Here is a 22,490-nt window from a genome sequence, read left to right as displayed (position 1 = left end):
AATCGTGGAGGAGGTATCGTGGAGGGTTGGAAGGGAGTGGGAGGCTTGAGCATTGTTCCACAGTTGGTAATACTCCCTTTTCACGCACAGGAGGGTATCCAACGAGCCAGGGAAGCCAGAATAGAGGGGCCCTTCCTGTCCATCTTCAGAGTTCTGCGCCTTCGACGCCGCGCCTCCGTGGGAACCAGGTGAGCGTTACACATTATAAGCATTACTGAATGCCGCACAGAGCAAAAGAAAGTTATAAGCATTTCTGAATGGAATGAAAGCAAGGTGGTACAAGTGGTATATACCACAGAATTAATTGTTTGAGACAAGTGTTGGCAAAGCCAATAGAATCCAAAGAAGGGTATGAGAGGAGAAGTATTAACAAAAGCTCAAAGTGTACAAGAAACTGCAGGTTAGGATGAAGCCTGTATTGACAAGAGCCAAACGAATACAGAAAGTGTAACAAATTGAATGACAGCCAATCAAGCCACAGTAAAGTGTCGGAAGAGTGTAATCCTGATGAAAGAAATAAACTTCACTTGCAAAGGAAAGCAGAGGGATGCCTTGTCACAATTTTGGTTGGAAAATATCTTTTCTATGGAAAAACTACCAAAAGGTTCTGTTAAACTAACAACTGTTAAGGTGACTAAAAGCTTAATGGTGTGGGGGTTATTTAACTTTGATGGGAATGTGTTTTTGAACCACAAGTCATCCATTTGGTGAAACTTGGCATTGCAAATTGGAAACAAGACCTTGTATTGGCGAAGTTGGATTTCAAGGGGATCTTGTCGCTAGGGGACTTTTTGCAAGACAGACATTTGATGTCCTTTAGGGAACTTCAAAGGTTATTTCAATTGGGTGTGAAGCAGAAGAATAGGTATAAGGAATTAGACTGTCTTCTAACCAGAATATTCAGTATGTTGTCTGTACCAATAGAGAGGGAACCGGCAGGGTGGACCATATTTTGTTTGTCGCCGCGTAATGTTTCTGCGTACTCGAAACTTATGGCAGAGGATGATTCGGTGTTGGAGTCATGGAGTAATTTGAAACGGAAATGGGAATCAGACCTGGGTTGTGCTATCGCTGATGAAATCTGGAAATATGTATGGCGAATTGGGCACAGTAGTAAATTGGATCTCAAAATTACGACATATCCATCAGAAAGTTTTGGAACGATTGTAATGGACTCCTGAACGCATGCACACTTTAGGGTTATAAGCGGATGATTTATGTTGGGGGTGTGGGAAGGAGAAGGGCTCATTACTTCATATGTTGTGGTATTGCCCCAGAGTGCTCACCTTCTGGAGTGAGGTACTTGACAGACTAGATATGACATTATCTATCAAATTCCCAAGAAGGCCATTGCAGGTCTTGCTATTAGCAAATACTGGGCGCTGTTTAACGGCTCGTTTATATGGATCTTGGATATATAGAATCTTGGTGATGGCAGTGAAACAAATTATGAAAGTATGGAAGACCAGAAAGAAACCAACAGTGGTGGACTGGATTAATGATGTGGTGATACTATCTGATTTTGAATTAGTCATGTATAAAAGAAAGAGTGAAGAGGAAGTCTATTGGATTATGTGGAAATCATTTATTGATTTATATGGTAACGGTACATCAAATGTATAACTTAATGACCTAAGTGATCGGATGCTAACATAGGTGCTTGTACTATGTGTAATAGTGTGTGTATATATATGTTTGTCTGATGTGTTTGTGTCTTGTCTGAGTGTTGGAGAATTCAGATATTTTTTTCTCTCTTCTTTAATGTTGATGATGTTATTGAATACGTTTTATGACCCCAACTAATAGAACTTTAATTAGCTTATGAATGTATATGATAAGATATGTTATTATTGCTGTACTTAGCTGCTTGAATAAGAATCTTACATGTACTTGTTTGAAATTGATAAACACCTTTTAAAAAAAGGAAAGCAGTGGACATTTGTTGATGGAAAGCAGATAAGGGGCATCAGTTGCATGACCTGTAATGGGTGGACCGTGTGGTTCGACAACTGCGCCTAGACCGAGTGCCCCCCATTATGGAAAAATGCAATGAAAGTAACCATAAAGAAGCTTGTGTTTTGCAACAGTCGCTTAAGTGATTTTGAAGTCAGGAAACAGAACTATTTACTTGGAGAAGGGGAAGCGGATTACAAGCCAAGAGCTGGAAGAAGATCTGAACTTTATTTTGAACACTGTTCATGTTGATGCCGACATCCCTACACATTTTATTCAGTTAACTGTGAGGGCAAGTATAGATTTTGGACACAGACTGACTTGATTTGAACTTCCTGACACAGACTATGCTTATCCCACCCGAGGATAGGGCAAGTTAGGTCTGACTCCATCCTGTGATTTAAGTTAATAAAACTCAGAGTTAAAACTTGAACCTGTTGTCTGTGTCTACTTCTACTTCATGATGCCTTCACACCGCAGCTCCTGGATTGCCTATCTCAATGCCTCCCACTTGACACTGCCTCTGGGGAGAGGCGTCTTCATGGTACCTGAGGGACCTGGAGGGCATAGAAAGTCTATCCTGTAACTCCAACGGACAAGCCTGGCATCAGGACTTCTGCTTTTTCTTTTAGAAGGGGACGGGCGCTGGGACTGCCACCATCCCAACCCCTTAGAATATCACCCATCAAGCACCTCGTCTTGGTACCAAGGACCTTGCAGGACGCATGGTGTTAAGGGAAGATCTGGGATTTGACTGCCTTCTAAGGTTTCCTACATGCTTATCATCCTTGAAGACACAATGGATTTTGTCTTCAAGCATGTCCCCAAATAGCATCTGCCCTGCAAAAGGAATTAGTGTCCGTGTGTTCTTTTGATGAGAATCCATCCTCCAATTCTTGTTAGGCTGTCGTCTTCCAGCAACGATGAAGCCCATGGAAATGGCTGCGGCCGTTACCTCATCGTAGAAAAGGTCAGATAAAAATAACCTGGTTCTTGACTGCTTGCAAAATCAGAAGCAGGGACTTTAGCCCTCCCATGGCTGTCCCTGCCGTGTAGGAAGAGTATGTGGCAGATTTGAGAGCTAGGTGAGTTTAGTATTCCGTCCACCTTCCTATCTGTGGGGTTCTTGATGGCTTCCCCTGGGGTCATTGAAGACCTTCCGCTCCCGGCTAGGGAGGATCTTGTCCACCTCGATCTCCTGTGGCATCGCATTCTACTCCTCCTTTAGGTTAGAGTTTGGCCAAAAATCTGGGGACTGGCATCTTGTCTGGCTCTTTCCACTCCTTGAGGATTTCATCTTTCATGTCTATGAGTAAGGGAAGCCCAGCTCACAGGGTGCATTTAAACTGAGTGGAAGGGGCCCTTGTGGTTTCCAGCTGCAGGTACTGAAGGCTCAGAATCTGGGAACCCCATGTAATGGGCCACCTGAATCAGAACATAGGCCACAATTCCATGTCCAGGTATTTGCCCTTTAAGTCCTCACTATGTAAAGAAAGGGAGCCCCCTGTAGAGATGCAGGATGAGGAGGATTATGATGATACAGAGGAGGAAGGGGCGATACGTCTGTGCTTGCTTCTGCTCCCAATGCCTTCCTCCTGCAGTGCTTTCTTGAAGATTTCCATCAGTCTCCCTTCAGAAACCGTCTCCTGTTTTCTCTTTCTATGGGAACTTGCAGGAGAACAGGAGAGGGAGGGAGACCTATGCTCCACGTGACATCTTAATTTTCTATGTTTTCCCATTATCAGCATAGAAACCAAACTGGAGCTCCTTTTTAAACTGTACACAGGGGGAGAACCTGTGCCATTGCAGTTCTTCCCATGTTCAAACAGAGGCAGGCTGCCCTGGGGGCTAGTCTGAAGCGTGTCGGTTGCTTCGTAACCAAGGACTGCGCCATACCTCTCAAATCACCCGCCAGAGAAAGTGTTCACACACCTGACACACTCTTTATCTGTAAATTCACTTCAATGGACTCTGACCCACCTAAAATAGAATTGTGTGTTTCCACCTGCCTTTCTGACTCGAGAGGTTGAGACCTATGACTGCACTGGCCCAGAACGCCACCTGGGTTGCCCAGCAACCGGCAGACCTTCCCCCTCCAACACCTACCTGTGCCCCTGGCAGGATTGCCCTGGGTGTCTGGCGCTCCACCAAAGCTCTGCACCATGGTCTTCGTGTCGCTGTTGTCCTCCCAGCCATAGGAGGACAAGCTCAACCGACGCCCACGTGCTCTGCATGGTCGCCGTCCGCGAGATTCCCCCGGCTGGGTGCTGGCTCAACCAGAGAGCCCTTGTCCAGCAGGGCCCAGGGGAGCAACGTCAGCAGACAAGGGACCCCCCACCCTGCAGCAGATGCACAGTCCATGCCCGTGAAAAACATGGCCCCCGCTGGCTCAGCTAGGAAGTAAGGCGGCTGAGAACCGCTGTAGGGTCCTTGCCAGAGGCAGGAACGTTTTAACTGTTGTTGGTCAGAAGAGGGCTATTAAGCCTAGAAGGGGAAAGGTGGGGCTGGGTCGGAAGAATTAAAAGTGGTTTCTGGGAAGAGGTAAGGTAACTCAGAGGTAAGTACTGGGACAAGGGGGTAATGAAAATATAAAGAGGGAATTATAAGGCAAATAGTGAGGTAACTTAGTGGCTCAGGCGATGCAAAGATTAAAATGGTAAAGAATAAGGCTTGATAGTGGGTAAGATGTGTGATGCAGATATTGTGCAGAGGGTGAGTCAATGATGTGCATAGGGATGTTGAGTGATTTTTCAGATTGAGATATGTGCAGCATGTGGAATACCCGTTACATACTATGCGTGCCGAGTGATGGTCATTCACATTGGGCCGGATTTTTGTGCAACAGGGTTCAGTCAACAAATGTCTCCCCGGATCTCAGACCCGTGAAATCTGTTTGCGCCCTTTCTTTTAATTGGTCTGCTTTTAATGCCAAAGAAGGACTCAAAATCAGATTGCCAGGAGAGACTTGGCCACTATAAAGTCCGATTAGAAACCTTGTGAATATGCCTGTTAAGAATGGACTCTGCAGCTTTATGTTTAAAAGGTGCACTTTTTAACAATTTGCTGACTAATATTATAGGAAACGGTCCTCCTTTATTGAGTGAGTTTCCTGTTATTAATAAATGTTCTGAAATGGATGATTGTTTATGGTGGGGGTGAGAAATATTTCCCGTCAACTCCCGCCAATGATTTCCCTTTCCAGCAGCGTGCATGCCTGCTCCCAATGTTAGATTTAGCGCTTTTTAAGGACATTATTCCAAAGAAAGGCACTTGTTAATGAAGTAGGCTAGAAACACAGCGACAGGGTACTTGAATTTTCTTTATTGTACCTTTTAGTATCTGCTCTCCGCAATTTCAAGATTACTCTGCATTGTCTTTGCTTAGCTGGTTATCGGCCCTTGGCGCTATTAATTCCCTAACACCCACGGGACACGTCACCGAAATACAACAAACAAACCTACACTGAGTTATAACTTATCAGGAAACTGGCTACAGTTCTATCTATCGGAGGAACGAAAGCTCACTCGCCCCAAAGCACAAAGTTAATTTCAAATCCTCCCTTCCCGCTGCTTGGTCACGCGGTAGTGTGCGCCGTGGTCTAGGGAGAACGTAAATCGACGTGGATGATCACGACTCGTGGACGTTTGTGGCATGGACTCTATCTTGTAATACGTGACATAAGGGTACGTTGCTAGGTCCGTTCCTCCAATAGGAAGTAATCCATGACATGGAGGTGCTACAAAGTCTCAAGCGGTATGATGCTTTCCCGAAGACTTTAGAGGATTTCAGGATAAAAACATGTGGGGGAGCAGCTGGTAAGAAGCACAGGATAATGATTATACAAAGTTTGCATACAAAAAGCAGAGCTGTTCTTGGCAAGAGTTCGTACACTAGGCAAGCCGTGGTTTACTGTTCGGGAGGAGAGGGTGTATTTAATTCAATGACCTGTGTGAAAGCGTTCCACGCAGTCGTTGAAAGAGAACCAACACAATCTAGCCAACTCACTGCAGAAGGAAGATAGTGCATGCACTCTGCAGAGTAGCTCTGGTTCGTCTCTTTTCTTCTGTAGGACCCAGGACCGTTTAGGAACCAGGACCGTTTGTACCCTACTTGGTGCCCGCGATGAAACGCTAGAATACGATTCCCTCCCTCCTATCTCTACTCGATTAAGCAACGCCTACCCAACATCAATAAATCACTGCTATACAAATGAAACCGGTTTTGATTACATAGTGATTCCAGAACTTTGCAAAAATGCAAAATGCTAGTGTTGGGCAGTTTTAGTGGTCAGTGTGGGCCACTTTTTTGGTCAGTGTGTGCCAGTTTGATGAGTTACTTCACTATGTAGCTAGTAGTTTTGACCTTTGGTGCTGAATACATATTCTTTAAATAGCTTTATCAAAAAACTCCCATTTGGGTACCATTCAAACAGTCTGTCACAAAACAAATTAATTGCTGTTTGCAACTGTGGGCCCCTTTTTGATTGGTACCCGAACCAATTTTATGCCCCAGTCTGACCCTGGTGGCTGCCAAAAGTGAGCCATACTGTCTGTATTCCCAGGGCTGGTGCTGATGTTGGGGTGTGCAGCCGCGTACCATGGGGCACACGGCGGCCCGGTTTGCACGTATGCCAGTGCTTTGTGCTGAGCAGTCCCTCATGGGATGATATCAACCCTTTTGTTGAGCGGTCCTTTTTTTGAGTGCAGCTGACCTTGAATAGACCTGGAAAGCCCTTAAACAGGAGCCTGCCTACTGCACAGCCCAATGTACAAATGCCCACTGCACACACCCCCTTGCAGACGCTGACTGCACCCCCCCTGTGTGAATGCCCATCTCACAGCACCAGTGGTGGAGTGGCTTACAGGGAACTCTCGTGATTTCCTGGTGGGCCTCTGCACCATGGGCCACTTTTGAGTTGGATGAAGTAAATCATTTTGTTACAAAACTTCTAATATATGTTAACATGGGCCACTTGGAAAAACACTTCCCGGGCCACTTTTGATTCCCAGTCTAGCCCTGCACAGCACCCTATACAGATGCTCATTGCGCAGGCCCTTGTGTAGATGCCCATTACACCCCCACCCCGTGCTGATGACCGTGGGGAGCCTATATTTTCTAACACCCAGTGAGCACTATCTGATCCTGTATATTTTGGCTGTTCACCATTTATTGGGTTGTGCTGTTATCTTCAAAGACCGCCTACGTCATTTTGCCTTGTTTGTATTGGTTAAAATCTTTTGTTTACATCGTCTCGTTTTATTGGCTATTTCCTAGCTCTGTGTGAAAACCAGATTTTAAAAGAGTTGGGAGGCTTTTTTTGGACAAAATGCAAACTGAAGTGTCCCAAGCGTGCATGCACGTTGTGATAATCAAATAACTCCCAGGCAAAGCACAGATGCGCCCACGCTACCAACGAAATCTCAAGATCGTGTCAATCATGGGAAAGGTGGAAATATCTCACTGTCTTTATGCCTACGCTTCGTGGCAATTTCGTGTTAATTGCACACCTATCAAACTTTTAGGACTGGTAAAAGTGGGTACTTTTGTTTTGGGCTTGCAGGTGCGGCTGAAGACAGGGACCCATTTCAGACGTCTGCTTGCCAAGAACCGGGATCAACCATGCCAGCAGGCCACACCTGCATGCTGTGTGATGAATCCTGCATAGTCATCACTGTACCCCAGCCTAAATTATCCTCCCATGTGACCAGTGAAAGGCAGCCTCTACCTGATCCTAACCCAATGGGTGGCATCATGAGGGAGGATCACATGGTAGGAGATGGCTATCGGGGTAAAGTGGTGACTCCATTGGGGGAGACACTGTGTTCCTCTTCTTATGAGGATGATAATCCTACAATTTCCAAATATCTAATGGCATGTATCACTGTACAAGTCTCTCCCATGAACAAAATGAGAACATTCTATGAAAAGTCACTTAAACAGAATAATCTTTGAACCTTGGGAATTCCTGAGTTGGATGTGATATGCTCCAATTATCATGATTCTATTTTAGGTAGGAGTCCTAACCCCAATGTCAAAGCACATATGGTTCACATAACATCTCCTAGCTCTGACAAACTTCAGTTCACAAATCAATCTAAATTAAATAACTATGGAAAACCTTAAACCATTATGCACGCCAAGATCCATAATGCCTATGGTACTGGGACGGGGAAGAGGAGCAAATTGTGAAGGATGATCAGTGGTGCCACTGAGAAGACTGTGGTCTGGTTGTTTCTTTTCACATCTCAGAAGCGGGATATTTAAATGCCTGAATGATCCACAGGGGAGAGGAGTAGCAGAAGCAGTCGGGAGAGAAGCTGAAGCAGTTGGAATTGAAGCAGCAGAGGAAGCGCCAGCAGAAGCCGACGCAGGAAGAGAAGACATGCGGTTTTGCAGAGTATGTGCAGCATGAAGTAGTCGTGGACGAGAGAGAAGCCCAGCTATTTGTGCGACATGCTCGTGACCCGATGTGAGTTGCTCATGTGTGCTGGAGGACACAGAGACCTGACAGAGCCAGTGGAGCTCCAGAGAAGGACTGTGCAGACAGCTGTAGTCACAGGAGGGCTGTGAGCGATATTGCCAGACTGTAGACTGTTTGACGCAGCATCCAGTAGTGATGTGGAGACACCAAAGGAAATCAGTGAGTTGACCTAAAGAAAGACGTAACCCCGGGGCCCTCAGAAAAGGACAATTTTAAATACCAAACCAGTACAATTAAAATGGCAACATGGGCGCAATTCTCCTTTCATGAGATACCAGTTTGGGGAAACCTGTAACCCACATTGCCCAGAAACTATAAAGGAGAGGGAAGGAGGTAAAATGAGTGCAATTCCCCTTTCATGAGATACCAGTTTGGGGAAATTTGTAACCCACATTGCCAACAGTGAAGAGACTATAAAGACAGGCACATATTGTGCAATCCTCCTCACGTGGGATACTGGTGTGGAGAACCTTGAAACACATATTGCCACTAACAGAAGAGGCCATTTATAGTTGTAGGAGTTTCTTTTGTTGTTCCTGGGAGGCGAGTAAACCAGGAAAGGGATCAGTTGTAGTTACTCTTCACAGGCAAGTGGACCAGGAAAGAAACAGTTGTTTTGAAGAAATTTGTTTAAAAAAAAAAAAGTGGTGTGGAAAGAAACTACTAACTTTATCATCCTGACAAACTTGTATAACAATAGACATCTGAGATGGTGTCCTGACAAAAGTGTTAGCAGAATAATTGTGATAGTCTTATAACCACTTTACATCTTGGGAAGAATACTTTATGGAAGAAACAGTTGCTTTGGTTTTGGACATGTTTTGTGATAGATAAATTTACTTTACAAAGTTGAAAGACATATAACTGAATAGAACTTCATTTAAACCAAACTTTTTCAAAGGTCTTCCTGAATTGATCCAAAGGAAGGGAACATTTGCACAGTTTTGTTGAACTGAAACCAGATACTTTGACCTTTTTATACTCTTTGGTTATATATGTTAGTGTGAGGGTCAGATATATTTGGACGCAAGGTCATCTTTAGTTTTAATTTACTAGATAGGACACATATAGGTGTTTATCTCACCCCTTTTAATAAATATGGCAAACATTGAGAAAACTGCAACTTTGTGTCTGTCTCTCATTCCTGACCCCTTAAGCTGTTCTTTGCATGCACCCCCAGCATATTTCATGGGCTGAGCTAGTACTCTCTTTGTTCGGTAAATCTGTCTTGGAATACCTTGACTAACATGAAATATTAAGCTGGTAGTATTTTTAAAAAGTCAAATAGAAACAGATTTTCAAAAACAAAACTTCTCTCTGAAAAGAATAAAGAGGCAGAGATGGCTGCACACAATTCAAAAAAGGCTTGGCTGTGGGCGGGTGAGAGCCCATTGAATTATACAGGTGTGTAAAGGGCTTGGTGGTTGATTTAACTATTTCCATGGTGGATGACACTCACCCAAATTGTGTGAGCTGAGTGCCATGTATTAATGTGTTCAAATGCAGAAGATGCATACTGATCACTGGTAGGGGCAGTGCTAAATTGGGATACAAAATCATGGCGAGGAGGGGGAGATAAACGGAGCACAGCCTGACGCAATAACTACAGCATGGCACTGTTCAAGCATGTATTTTGGGTCACTCAGAATGGTCTTGTGTCTTCTTGTTTGCATTTGTTCTGCATATTGTATGTCTCTGGCTTGGTTTATAAATGAATCGCTCTCGTCTAATATATATATCCAAATTTATTTGTGGCGAAGCGTTGTTCCTTATACAATTCCACACTGTTTCACCAATCTACACCAAATCTTGCATAGTTGCCCGTTAGGACCTTGCAGACGTTACTGGCTGCATGACGTTTGGATACCTGACCCCGTCCCCTGTATTTCAGCACAAGTCCACGTGTTTGGGTTTGTGGCTTGGTGAAGCGTTGTTCCTTATACATTTCCACACCGTTTCACCAATCTGTTCCAAATCTTGCATAGTTGCCTGTTAGGACCTTCCAGACATTACTAGCTACATGACATTTGGACACCCTACCCCTTCCCCTGGATCTCAGCACCTTCACACATGAGACGGTTGCCTGAAATGGGCGAAACATCAATGTGGTCGTAGAAAGACCGATCCTGACACGAAGAACAAAACTCTAGGCCCTAGGATGCACGGTTTCCAAGATATTTGCACCACAATTAAATGAACCACGCCAGGGTGAATGTCCGAGTATGCAGCAACACGCCAACTCTCGCTCCCCCCAAAGTTTGCTCTGGGGTATATCAGCCAGCCACACAAGCCTATTCTCAACGCTGTTTACTTCCATTTTTCTCCACAGGCAATTATGTCGCGTGTTCTAGAGTGGGTTCCCCAAATCAGTTGTATACCTTTGCTCCAACTGGCAAAACAAACATTCTCCATAAACAAGCCTTACAATGAACATGTACTTTGGTAATATTAAACTTTGGGTAAATAGTTGTTGGGGCTTCATGTCACAGCCGACAGTGCCAACAACTATTTACCCAAAGTTTAATATTCATGTCACCCGCCAAGCTACTCGGGAACCTCCAGGTTGTTCTCACGTACAGTTATATGTTTCAGAATGAATTTTAACAAAAAATTATGGTGTTGTGTAGTCTTTATTATAAAACATTTTAAAAATATCAAACAATGGAAAATTTTGTGAATTTTTCTTTTCACATTTCTTATGGAACCTTTCCAAAAAGCATAAAGCTACTTTAAGGGATTTCTAACAAATGGTACCTAAGAGGAAATTAAATCCCGGGCAACGCCGGGTATAGCTACTAGTAAACAATTTAAACCAGTGAGCCAATCATCCTCATTTTGTAAATAAATCCCCTATGAACAAGGAGAGGGAGAGGGATTGCACCTATGTTGGTTCCTGCATCTTTTGCATAAAATTGAAGAACATTTTGGCAGCATCATTATTGTATATTCAACAAATATTTCTTTGATGGTGATTAAATATCCCTGCAAGTGAAGGTGAAGTGGTCATTGCTGTAATTATATACGAAAATGATGCTCCTTCAGGAGGGGGTCACTTTGTAGTGAGTGTGCACCAGGACCACCAACCGGCCCATAGAGCTGGTGTTTGTCGAATAGCACTTTAAGGTGGAATAGCAGCACCCGTGAGATGGATGGGGATGCAGATTAATACTGCAGCATCAAATCAATAATGACAACTCAAAGGTTTGGCAAAGGGAGTCTGTTTAATGACAAGTACAAAAAACGGGGAGTCTCATGAATATCAGCGGATGCGTGATCTTCCCTCTCTCTTCACAACTGCAATGAACTTCACAAAAAACACATCATTTATACTAAAAACTCGTCATCACTGACGTTCAACGCTTTAAAAGTTGGCATGCAATTCTATTGGTTCTAGGAAGGTAACTTTAATCTAGGTACTACATCTGTATATGGTAATGGAGTAAGGGGATTGGGTAAACACTGTCGGGTGGGGCATCTAAGCCCTTCCTTCAAAATGGCTACTGTAGACGTCATTAAAAGTACAACGTCCCATTGGTTCTACTAACTGTAGGACCCTAGATTACTTGGTCCGTTATTATTGGGTTGGAACCAACCCCACTCATACTTTAACACTTTGCTTAGCAGCATGCAGAATGGTCGGCCAGGTGCTGGGTGCCCACCAGCTCCCCCGGCCTTCCTCCAATTATTGTTACAATCTATCATCATTTTAGTGGCCATGTGTCAATTATTTCACTGTGGTTGGCCTCAAGACTGCATCTCCTGTCTGGAAAAGTTCGGATATCTTCGCCTGGCGCACTGCCATGCATAGGTGTGAAAGTCTCACTTCTTGCTCGGATGGTCACGTGATTCAGACACTGTGAAATCACTGTCTTCTCCATGTAATTTGTGTATTTGATTTTCGTTTTACCCACCACCTGCCTTTGGCTTCTTATCTTGACCTTTCTGAGCAGGATATTCTGTTCCTTGCTTCATTAATTGTAGCTACTGTTCATCTATTTAAGCTGATATGACCTTGATTTTTCTGGCACGATTTGCCTCTGCTGAGTTTAGTTTCTGCCTTTTTTATTCTTGATTTGTTAAATATGAAGCTCTCCTCATGTGGCCTTTAGTAACCTTTGGTTGATTCTGCTTCTTGTGCATAGTGGAAGTATACTTATATAGCATGCTTCTTTTGAGGTAGATATGTATAGGTGGTGCTTGCCGCACTATATCTTTCTACTGAGCATAGCAAGCCACCCGATTTCTTTAGCTTTCTAGCGGTTCCAAGCATGTGTTCATGCGTAAACTGGTTGAACATCTTCGTTATGCTCACAGCATAAGCTTCTTACATTTGACATCGTCCTTTTACTTTAGGTTCACGATGTCCCTTGTCCATGGCGTTTTATCTCTTTACGTCCTTCTCAGGTCGTCATATCTTCTATATGTGAGTCAGTCCGGGTTCTTGTGATGTCACCATTCGTCTTCCATTAAGACCTTTTTGGCTACTTCAGGGTCTGTACTCAGATCTTCATTTCGTTTCATTTGTTGATATGGTTTTCTCAATGGTACCTTACTGTCCGTGTTTTCCTTGGTGTCGGTAATTAAATAGGTGCCGTTCTTCTGATGGGTACTGGACAGAGCCCCACTGCGGCTCTCTGCTGGTTTATTTGCTCATCATATGTCAGATACTTTGGCGTGAACGTTCCTGGTACTTCAAAATTGACGGTTGGCGTGCAGGCCGTACTTGGGACCTCCTCACACTCCCTCCTCTGGGTGATTCATCAACCACTTTCATCTCTTCCTTTGGATCCATCTTCTTTGGTTCCTCGATTATTCACTTTCACTTCATCGTCTGGGTCCATTTTCTCATCTTCTGGGTCTATACATGATTGTCTGAAAAAATGTCTCTTTGGGGTCCATATTTTCATAACTCCTTTTAAACCTCCTGCTGTTCTTACGTGTTCATATTTATTCCGCGTCATTAGTTGACACTGTCCATTTGGGCTGCAATAGATCCAGCTTCCAACATAATTTCTATGCTTCCTGGGATTTAGACACTTTGTTCCTTCTGGTTCGTAGATGCTGGCCTTCACAAAGTCTCTTATTTCCTCATCAGTCAGGTCTTTGGGCTTCCACCCTGGTTCGACATCAATCATGATTTTCGTCCCTATGGCTTTTTTCGCAGTTTTCTTACACTGAGAGATTATTATCTTGATAACACAAAATCCAAGCAATATCATCACTAGCAGGGCTCCTAGGAATTTGAATGCATCTGCCATCCATTGTGGAACCCATGAAAATAGTGATCAAAACTGACTGTCGTCGTCCACTTCGTCAGTTTCATCAATCATTTGATTCTGTAGTTTTGTCAGCATTCCTATCGCTTCTGTTAGAGTTCCATTTTCTTCATCGTGAGAAGGTATAAATGTGAAACATGATTCTCCAATTTTTGCACAAACACCTCCATCCATAGCTGCGATCATGTCAAGGACATGTTTGTTCTGGAGAGTCATAAGTCGGATCACCCTTAACTCTTCTTTGATCGCATTGAATCCTTTTATGGTCGTGTTGATGGTCTGCAGTAACTCTCTTCTGGTTATCTGCAACCATTTAGTATTTGCTCCAACCTGAATTCTTGGCATGAAGATCGTCTTGAACACTGATGAGTTCTGGCTAAACAGCCTATGTTCATAAGGGATAGCATCAAACGCTTCTATAGATTTGTCAGAAAAGTAATTCCCTCTCTTCATTCTAATCATCAGTTCCACAGATCTCTTCTTCCTCAAGTGAGCATCTGCTTTCGGGAAACTGTCAATGTTCAGGTCACTTTTTGGAATCATCAACGCTGGAAAGTGGAATTCACTATTGTGCATATACCTCCCCAGATTCTCGGAAATCTGATATATGCTTTGGATCCACATGCCCAATAATGATCCATAATCACTGCAGTACCGTGTACCATTCCTGGAGCGTCAAAAACTCGTCCACAGTCATGATTCTCTCCCATCTTTCTAGTGCTATTATTCCTGAAGCAGAATTGTGGGCTTTCCAGTGGCACTATCTGCAAGGGTCCTCCTCTGTCTTGACCCATGTTAGCAGTTTTGCAAGCTTCGGCCACAATGGCTTGCATCCGTTCTGTACTATGTCGGTGGTACCTTGGTAACGAACAATAACCATCTATGCTCTGCAAATCACTACTCCTTTCTCCCATCTGTCTGGTGAAAGCACTGTTCCCCAAATCTGCATTTGGCCTCTGTTCTTCCTACTTCGAGCCTCTTCTGGAGTTTTTCCTTGGACATTTTAGCTTCTGGTTCGCTTCTCTTCTGATTTCTGCTCCTTTAACTCCAGGCTTCTCATATCTGATCACAATGTGTTTCGTCTTTCCATTGTTTCTTGTCTTTATGTCCTGGACATAATCATCTTCATTTGGATCGGTTGCTTCAGTTGCCCATTTCAGTGAGGCATTACTTCCCATGAACTGGCCTCTGGTCTTGCACATTGCCACATGCGATAGACAGTGTACTGCTACGAAGATCTTTGACTTCCCCATGCTATAAGGTAGGAGTGCACAAACAAAGCATTCCCCCTCTGAACTCTATCTTCCAACTTCTTTCATGTGTTGGTACCAGATGTTGTTTCCCAAATGTGCTGTGCTCTCTAAGTAGTCGTTTAGTTCACTGTCATCTCCTTGTATGCTTCTCTTGATTCTTAAGGTTTTCATGTAGTTTGCTATAACTACATCTTTGAATGCATCTGTATGGCTTCTTCTTGCTGGAGGATTCTCAGGTAAAAAAGAAAGACGTAACAGACTGACTACCCCTCTCTCTAAGGTCTTGTGACACAACAGATACAGGTGCAGGGGTGCTGATATGTAAATCTACAGCAGTTGCCTTGTGGAAGAGACAGTTCTTGAACAGAAACCGTTGAAAATATATAAATCACTTTAATAATCAATAATAAAATTACATTTTTTTATAAAAAACTATGCAAAGAGTAGGCTTTTTCATATCTCACTCGTATCATTCATACCAATTCACTCGTTCTGTGACATCTGGGTTCAGCAAGTAACATTTTCTTTGGACATATTAGTTGTTAATAATATGTATGACATTAGAAAAAACAAGATTTGGATTTTCTGTAGGTCGACATATGTTTCGGCCCCTTTCAATAGTCCCATCGTTGTCTACGGTGGTCTAAATAGTCAATGTTGGGCCATCTTCAGGACAGTGATGATTTTGTAAAAGCTTAAAGTCTTCACCCTTTTTCGTATGAAAAGCCAAATCTAAAAACATAAATTAAGCATATATTACATTGTGTAACGGTCTGGTCTCTTTTAATTAATCTCAAAGTGATGGCTTGATTACTATGCCAGAAAGAATTGCACCAACCTGTGGCCAGAAAAATTGTTGTGGACCACGGAGATAGGGTTGTAGGGTATCTTCTGTATTACCCTTATCTATAGCCCTAGCAAAAGGGGACAGAAGCAGGAGAGATTACTACCTTGCGTATTAGTTCTATCTGAGCATTGCTAAAAGCATTTATTTTGGTTTAGCATTTCAGAGCAAACTTACAGTTATCACCTAGAAGTAGGTGGAGCTTCAGATTTCTGTAACTCTGTATCACATCGTGAGATATCTTCAAGATTCTCAGGTATCCTGGTCCATGGTGCAGGCCTCTTCATCTGCACAAATTGAGTAGGCAAAAGTCTGGCAGTTCCTCCTTTTTCCTCTTGCCTCTTCCTGGCTAATGACGGCCATATCGATTCTGCTATCTTGAGATTTTCTCTGGGCTTGCCTTTGTCTCCATCAGTGCTGTATCAGGGGTGTTCATCAATGTTGTTTCTTTTGGTTTCCTCTCCAACTCTTTTTGTCTCATCGAGAGCTCTGCTTCCTTCATGTGGCTCTTAACTTCGCTAATCGTAGAGCTTCTCATTGTTGGTAATCCAACCTTCCCCTCTTCTTTGACCTGTGATTCTGTAATTATTGACACTAGGCCTGGTGTGTGTGCATTCAATGTTTGCATGCGTGTGGTTGTCGGTAACCTTTTTACATTCATACTCTGCCACCCTGTCTCCGGCTTTTCAGTTCGCTTGTTACCATAAATGTGTGTGTGTGTCATTGCTGATCACATCCATCTCAAGTTCACTCATTCCGCTATCAGGCCTCCTAGGGACTGGAATGACTATGTAAGGTCTGGGTGCCTTCATAGGCTTCATGCATGCATCATTAGGTGGGCGCACTGGAATTGGAAAGCTTTGTGCACCCATAAAAAATGCAGTTCTAATCGTCAGTGACAGTAACACAACAATGAATATAATACATAAATACATGATACCCCTATAGGTTAATCTACAGCATTTAGTTCCAGAAAAATACAAGCGTCTCTCCTCCTGAGGGAGGACAAGGTTGCTGCTTTGAATCCCCATCTCGATCATCTGTTGAAAGATACTAACTTTTAATACACTCTTAGACAATATTATTTTGGATTCTGCTGGTTCTGCTTGTGAGTTGCAGGTACTAAAACAATTGTCCCTCTTTGACTGAACAGTGGATTGTCTATTGTCTCTGAATAGTTTCTTTTTCTTTCTATGTATGAGGAAATGTCAAAATCAGGTAATAATTCAGCAAGTCTCTTTACTGTGCATGTATAAAATATACAAGTTCCCAATCGGTGCTTCTTATTTGTTTTATTTCCGAAGACATCTCGTTCCTGCGTGTATAACAAAGGTGAAGTCTCTGGCAATACCCTCTCGATCTGTCCCTCGGCAGAAAGTTTAAAATCTTCTCAGATAGTTCTGTTGATGGTTAGAAAGTTCCACTTGCTTCACGATACCATGCAAGAGCATGCTCATCTGCGCAGAATCAACTGGGTCTCTGATAAATGTGAGGACGTCAACACCGGCAGGTCTCCCCACAAGTTCTGGGAAATCCTCAATTAGGGGAAAAAGGACGTTGCTCGCCAACCTGCTATCTTCTGGTGACAGGGACATTTGTCCTGCCCTTGCTGAAGTTTGGAACTGTTTGGCCCTCACTCACTGTGAACAGTTTCTACAATTTCAGTGTGCGTGGAGAGCAACTTGGATAATAATTCCATTCAGGATTATACTTAAATGTTCTGTGTTTGCTGGATCTCGAAGAAATGTCAAAAGGTCTGTGGTTCTTCCGACAAGATCTGGACAGTCTTCAGTTAGGTGAAAAATCAGTACGCTGATAAGCCAATTCGCTTCTTCCTCCGCTTGGGAAATTTTGTTTTTCCTCACTGTATTCCGGAAGCAGGAGGAACTGCTCGGCAATTACAGTTATCAGCCTCCTTATAGTCCTTTCGTTTTCAGGATCTTGAAGAAAGTCAGTGATACTGGTGAGCCTCCCCACCAATGACGGGTATGATCTCAGTACTAGCTCAAAATATATTAACACGTCCTTAGTGATGTCACTACTGTGGGACACCATAAGTGATTCCGAACAAAGTCTCTGTGTTGAAAGAATCTATTACTATCTTGTGGCTTATACGTGCACATTTCTTCTTCACCCTGCAACTAGGATGCACAGAGTGTCTGTTTTTATGTCCTTAACATTTTGTTTTGTTGCTCTGAGGCCACAACTTTGCACAAAAGTTCCTTGTCTTTGCTTTGCTGCTGGTCACGCGTCCTTCTTCGTCATGGATCTCGTCTGCATGTGCTGTGGTTCTTCCCCGTCATCTGTAGTCTCTACACGTTGGGGTGCAGGCAGAGGGCGTTCACCGATGTATGGCTTGATGTCACCCAAAAAGATCCAAGCTCTTCTTCCTTGTAGCTTTACTGCAGAGGGAGGGACGTCTTCACTGTAAAGGGACTGTTAAACCTTGGCTCGTCCCACTTCTTTCTCGTGTGATTCTTCACCAGGACGGTGTCTCCAGGAAAGATTGATGGAACACATAGGCTCTGAGCTGTGCCTGCAGTAGTATCTCCTTCTGTGGTCTGTGCTGCCCTGCACCCTTTTCGTTGTTGCAGCAGCTGGCCTGAAATTACAGTAAAACAGGATGTCAAGCAATTGAAGTAATTTTGCAATTCAGACCCTAAGATTTCTGTTGTCAGCTGGGCTTCACATCTAGCTCTTTCTTGGGGTGTCAGGGGAGTGTGCATCCTTCTCCCTGTTGCTATTTCGTGCGGCGTAAGATGATGGTCAGAACCAGGCTGGTTTCTGAGTGCATACCATGCCAAAGGAAGGCAGTATAACCATCCCTTTCTTAGAGTAAGCTTCAACTTGGCTATCCTTTCCTTTGACAAACCGTTGAGCTTCTCACATATTCCATTACCTTCCAGGTGATACGCAGACGAGAATGTGTGCTTTATACCAAGCAACAAGCTAATATATTCAAAAACTTCATTGACAAAGTGAGCCCCATTATCTGATCTCATGACTTCACATACTCCACACATGGGAAATACCTCTCACTAGAAATGTGGCCGCACAGGTAGAGCCTGGTTGTGTACATGGACCTGCTTCTATCCATCTAGAGAATGGACACACCACAACAATTAGATACCTGTATCCGTTACATACTTGAATCATATCAACGTAATTGACATGCAAGTGCTGAAAAGGTCCATTGGGCCTTGGGATGACTCTTCTAATTACTTTTAGTGTGTGCCCAGCCATGAACTGTTGGCAGATTATACAGTTCACCATAAAAAATGCAACGTGCTCTGCTAAGTTCGGTATAAACCAGTCTTCAGCGTGCGTTGCCACAAGATTCTCTTTTGTCATGTGCGCTGGATAGTGTAACTGTTCCAATGCTATTTTTAACGGGCCTATAGGCATTACTGGTTTACCAGTGCTGTCTTGTCGCCACAAGCTTTCAGAGGGATTTAAAGAACACCCTTGCCGCTTCCAGAGATTTTTCTCCTGCTGTGGAGCCTCCCCTTGGAGTTCCATTAACTAACTGGGTTTGCCCCATGTTATTGTAGCTTTCAGGTTCACTTCGTGCAACAATAATTTTTATGTTTGTCAGTGATTTCCACATCTATGATGGTCTCACCCTTGGATGCCATATGCTTGGCTTCTGTGTCTGCTGCTTGATTTCCTCGTGAGATCAAATCTGTCCCCTTCATGTGGGTGGCACACTTCACGACCGCTATGCCCACTGGGAGCTGTAGTGCCTTAATGAGCTTATCAAATAGGGCTGTGTGCTGCACTGGCGTGCCGTCCGCTCGGAGGTATCCCCTCCTTTTCCAGCGTGCTAAGCCTGCATGCACTGTTGATGTCACATAGGGGAGTCACTGTACACAGTTACTTCGTGGTCTGCGTGATTCTCAATCACGAGTATCAACGCCAATAATTCTGCAGCCTGTGCTGAATAGTGAGATGGTAATTGTGCACTAATGTGTACTCGAAATTCTCCATTTGCTGTGTGCTTCATCACAGCAGCGCCTGTATATCTTTGCCCATCGTTTTGATCGATTCTCGAGGAACCGTCAACGAAGACAATTTCTCCTTCTGCCAATGCATTTTGTTTCACTTTGGGAATTTCATCATAGAATTCTTCATAATTTGCACAGTCATGGATCGGCTCTCCTTCACTGACTGCTATGAACATAGCTGGGTTCACTATTTTTCATCGGACTATCTTAATCGGTGGATTCGATATGATCATTCATAGGCCTAAACCCTCTGCGTTGTCAATGTGCCCTTTAGTTTCTCTAGAATGGCAAATAGCGCGTGCTCGACGTACAACGTCATGGAGCATCCCATCACGATGGTTGTAGCCTTTTCTATGGCGAACGCTGCAGCAGCTAAACTTTGAAATTTCCACTGTAATATGCCAGGGGCTTGTACCCCATTGTGGTTCTCTGTGTGAGTACTGCCGTCATAACGCTGCCATTCCTGTGTGAGAACAGGTAGAATTCCTCTGCATAATTGGGAATCCCTAAAATTGGTACCGTGCAAATGGCTCTTGAGTTCAGTAAACCCTTCTTCCATGGTCTCAGACCATTCAATTTTTTTCTTTAGTCACCTGTGCCTTCTTTAGGGCCTTAACAAGGGCTTGGTATATGAGCTGTAGTCAAAGACCCATGCCGTGACATAATTGCAAAGACATAAAAAGCTCTGCATCTGTTTTATCGTGCGTGGCTTGGCTGTGTTGAGTATGGCTTCAGCCCTTTCCGGGGTAACCCTTTTCCCCTCATGTGAGATCAGCTGGCCTATGTATAGCACTTCTTGTTGACAATATTGTAACTTCTCTTTGTCAACGTTATATCCCTTTTCAGCCAATATAGTCAATAGCTGAATAGAATCGCGTCTGCATCTCTCCTCTGTTGTGCTGCAAATTAAGATGTCATCCACATATTGCAAGACAACACTTTCTAATGCAATATTTCTTAGGTCCATCTGCAGGACTCTGTTGAAAATAGAGAGACTCACAGTACCCCTGGGGTAGCCTTGTGCTTTTCAGACACATTTGTCTGAACGTAAATGACGTCAGATCTTGTGAGTCTCTGTGCAATGGGATTGAGAAAAATGCATTTTTTAAAGTCAATCACTGTGAAATATTTTGCCTCAACAGGTATATTACATAGGATTGTAGCCGGGTTAGGGACTAAAGGGAACTTGGCTTCTACAATATCATTTATCAGGTGTAAATCCTGGATTAAACTCCAAGACCCTCCCTCCGATTTTTGAATCGGATAAACCGCGGTGCTGCATGACAATTCTGATGTCACAAAGGTGCCCTGCTTCATCATAGCGGAAATTATCTTGAAAATTCCTTCATCTGCCTCCCTGGACATGGGATACTGTCGTGCTTTTGGTAAAATTGCTCCTGGCTTCAGTTTAATTTTTACTTCTCCGACACCTTTCAATAAGCCTACGTCATAGGGGCCTGTGGTCCATACTGAGCCAGGCACCTGGGCTATGTCGTCCTCAAATAGTCAGGACGGTTCTGTGCCAACATCATTCTCTGGGGCACTTTTCTTTTGATCATTTTCACCCAGAAAGTGAGATTTACCTCAACTGTTGTTTCTCTCCCATCTGCTTGCCCGTCAAACAGATCGTCATCAGTGACGTCAGTCAATCTGTACCCTTCTTCAATGGCAATTACTGTGCACTATTGTCGGACTTCATCATCACAACCATCAATCAAAGCCATTTTCCCTCGTATATTGGCTGTGTGTATTACCAAGGGAAATACTTGTCCCTTTTCCTCGTGCATAGGTATACTTGGCCTAAAGAGGTCCTCATCGTTTTGTCTGCAAGGCCTGGCAGCCCTGCCATTAGCACACATACTCCATACACAAATATTTCTGGCTCTAATGGGATATCTCTCAGAGCTGTGTGTCCTGCGTGTGCTCTAATCATCTCACATACGTTCAAATAGTGCATTCCTGCAGTTGAACATACTATGCCTTTCTCTGTGAACAAGATTGTCATGTTTAACTTCGTCATTAGATCTTGTCCCAAGATATTTAATGGGGTTTGTCTTGAATATAATAGTGGTACATGCATATAACATTCTCCTATAGAGACTGGAAGTGCATCTGTAAAAGGAACACGACTTGTAGCTCCTGTGAAGCCCTGAGTATTTATAGCATCTCCAGACAAGGAAAACTTGCCTTCACGTATACATGAACATGTTGCACCTGTGTAAACTAAAAAGGAACATTCTTTATCCCCTATAACGACATCCACCCTTGGTTCCTGGTGAGGGTCTGGTGTCACTGATAGGATAGAACACATCAGGGTTCCCAGTGAGCTGTCCTAGTCCATATACAACTTTGTCCCATTTTGCGGGAATGGACTTCCCCCATCACCAGTGTTACCACTTAGTCCAGAGTTCCCAGCCATTCCTGCACTTACTGTCTGCGATAGTTGCATCAACGACCGTTGAGACTGTCCTTGTGGAAAACTCATCAAATTCGGAGGTTGCAAGTTTTGTTGCGCTCCTGGCGTTTGCTGTTGCACCGTGTGATTCTGTGCAACTCATTTCCTCCCGGTTGTAAAAACGCAGGTGGATTCACCATACCTGCTCTTGTTTCTTGGTCGCCTTGCATCATGCCTTGACTTCTGCATGTGCGTGCTAGATGCCCCGTCATCCCACACAACCA

General features: G+C 43.7%; 1 protein-coding gene across 1 annotated transcript in view; it reads left to right on the top strand.

Annotated features, from left to right (window-relative positions):
- Positions 1 to 5,598: 5,598 nt before the first annotated feature.
- The window catches only part of ERGIC3 (ERGIC and golgi 3), an 834,442-nt gene continuing 817,550 nt past the window's right edge, over positions 5,599 to 22,490 (top strand). The window contains exon 1 of the mRNA XM_069652225.1: positions 5,599 to 5,768. Coding sequence (XP_069508326.1) covers positions 5,681 to 5,768 — 88 coding nt within the window. The 5' untranslated portion in view covers positions 5,599 to 5,680. The remainder of the gene's footprint in view (positions 5,769 to 22,490) is intronic.

The sequence above is a fragment of the Ambystoma mexicanum genome, chromosome 3p (assembly GCF_040938575.1).
Source record: "Ambystoma mexicanum isolate Mex_15411 chromosome 3p, UKY_AmexF1_1, whole genome shotgun sequence".
NCBI lineage: Eukaryota > Metazoa > Chordata > Amphibia > Caudata > Ambystomatidae > Ambystoma > Ambystoma mexicanum.
Note: the sequence above shows the minus strand (reverse complement) of the source record. Positions and strands in the feature narration are given on the sequence as shown.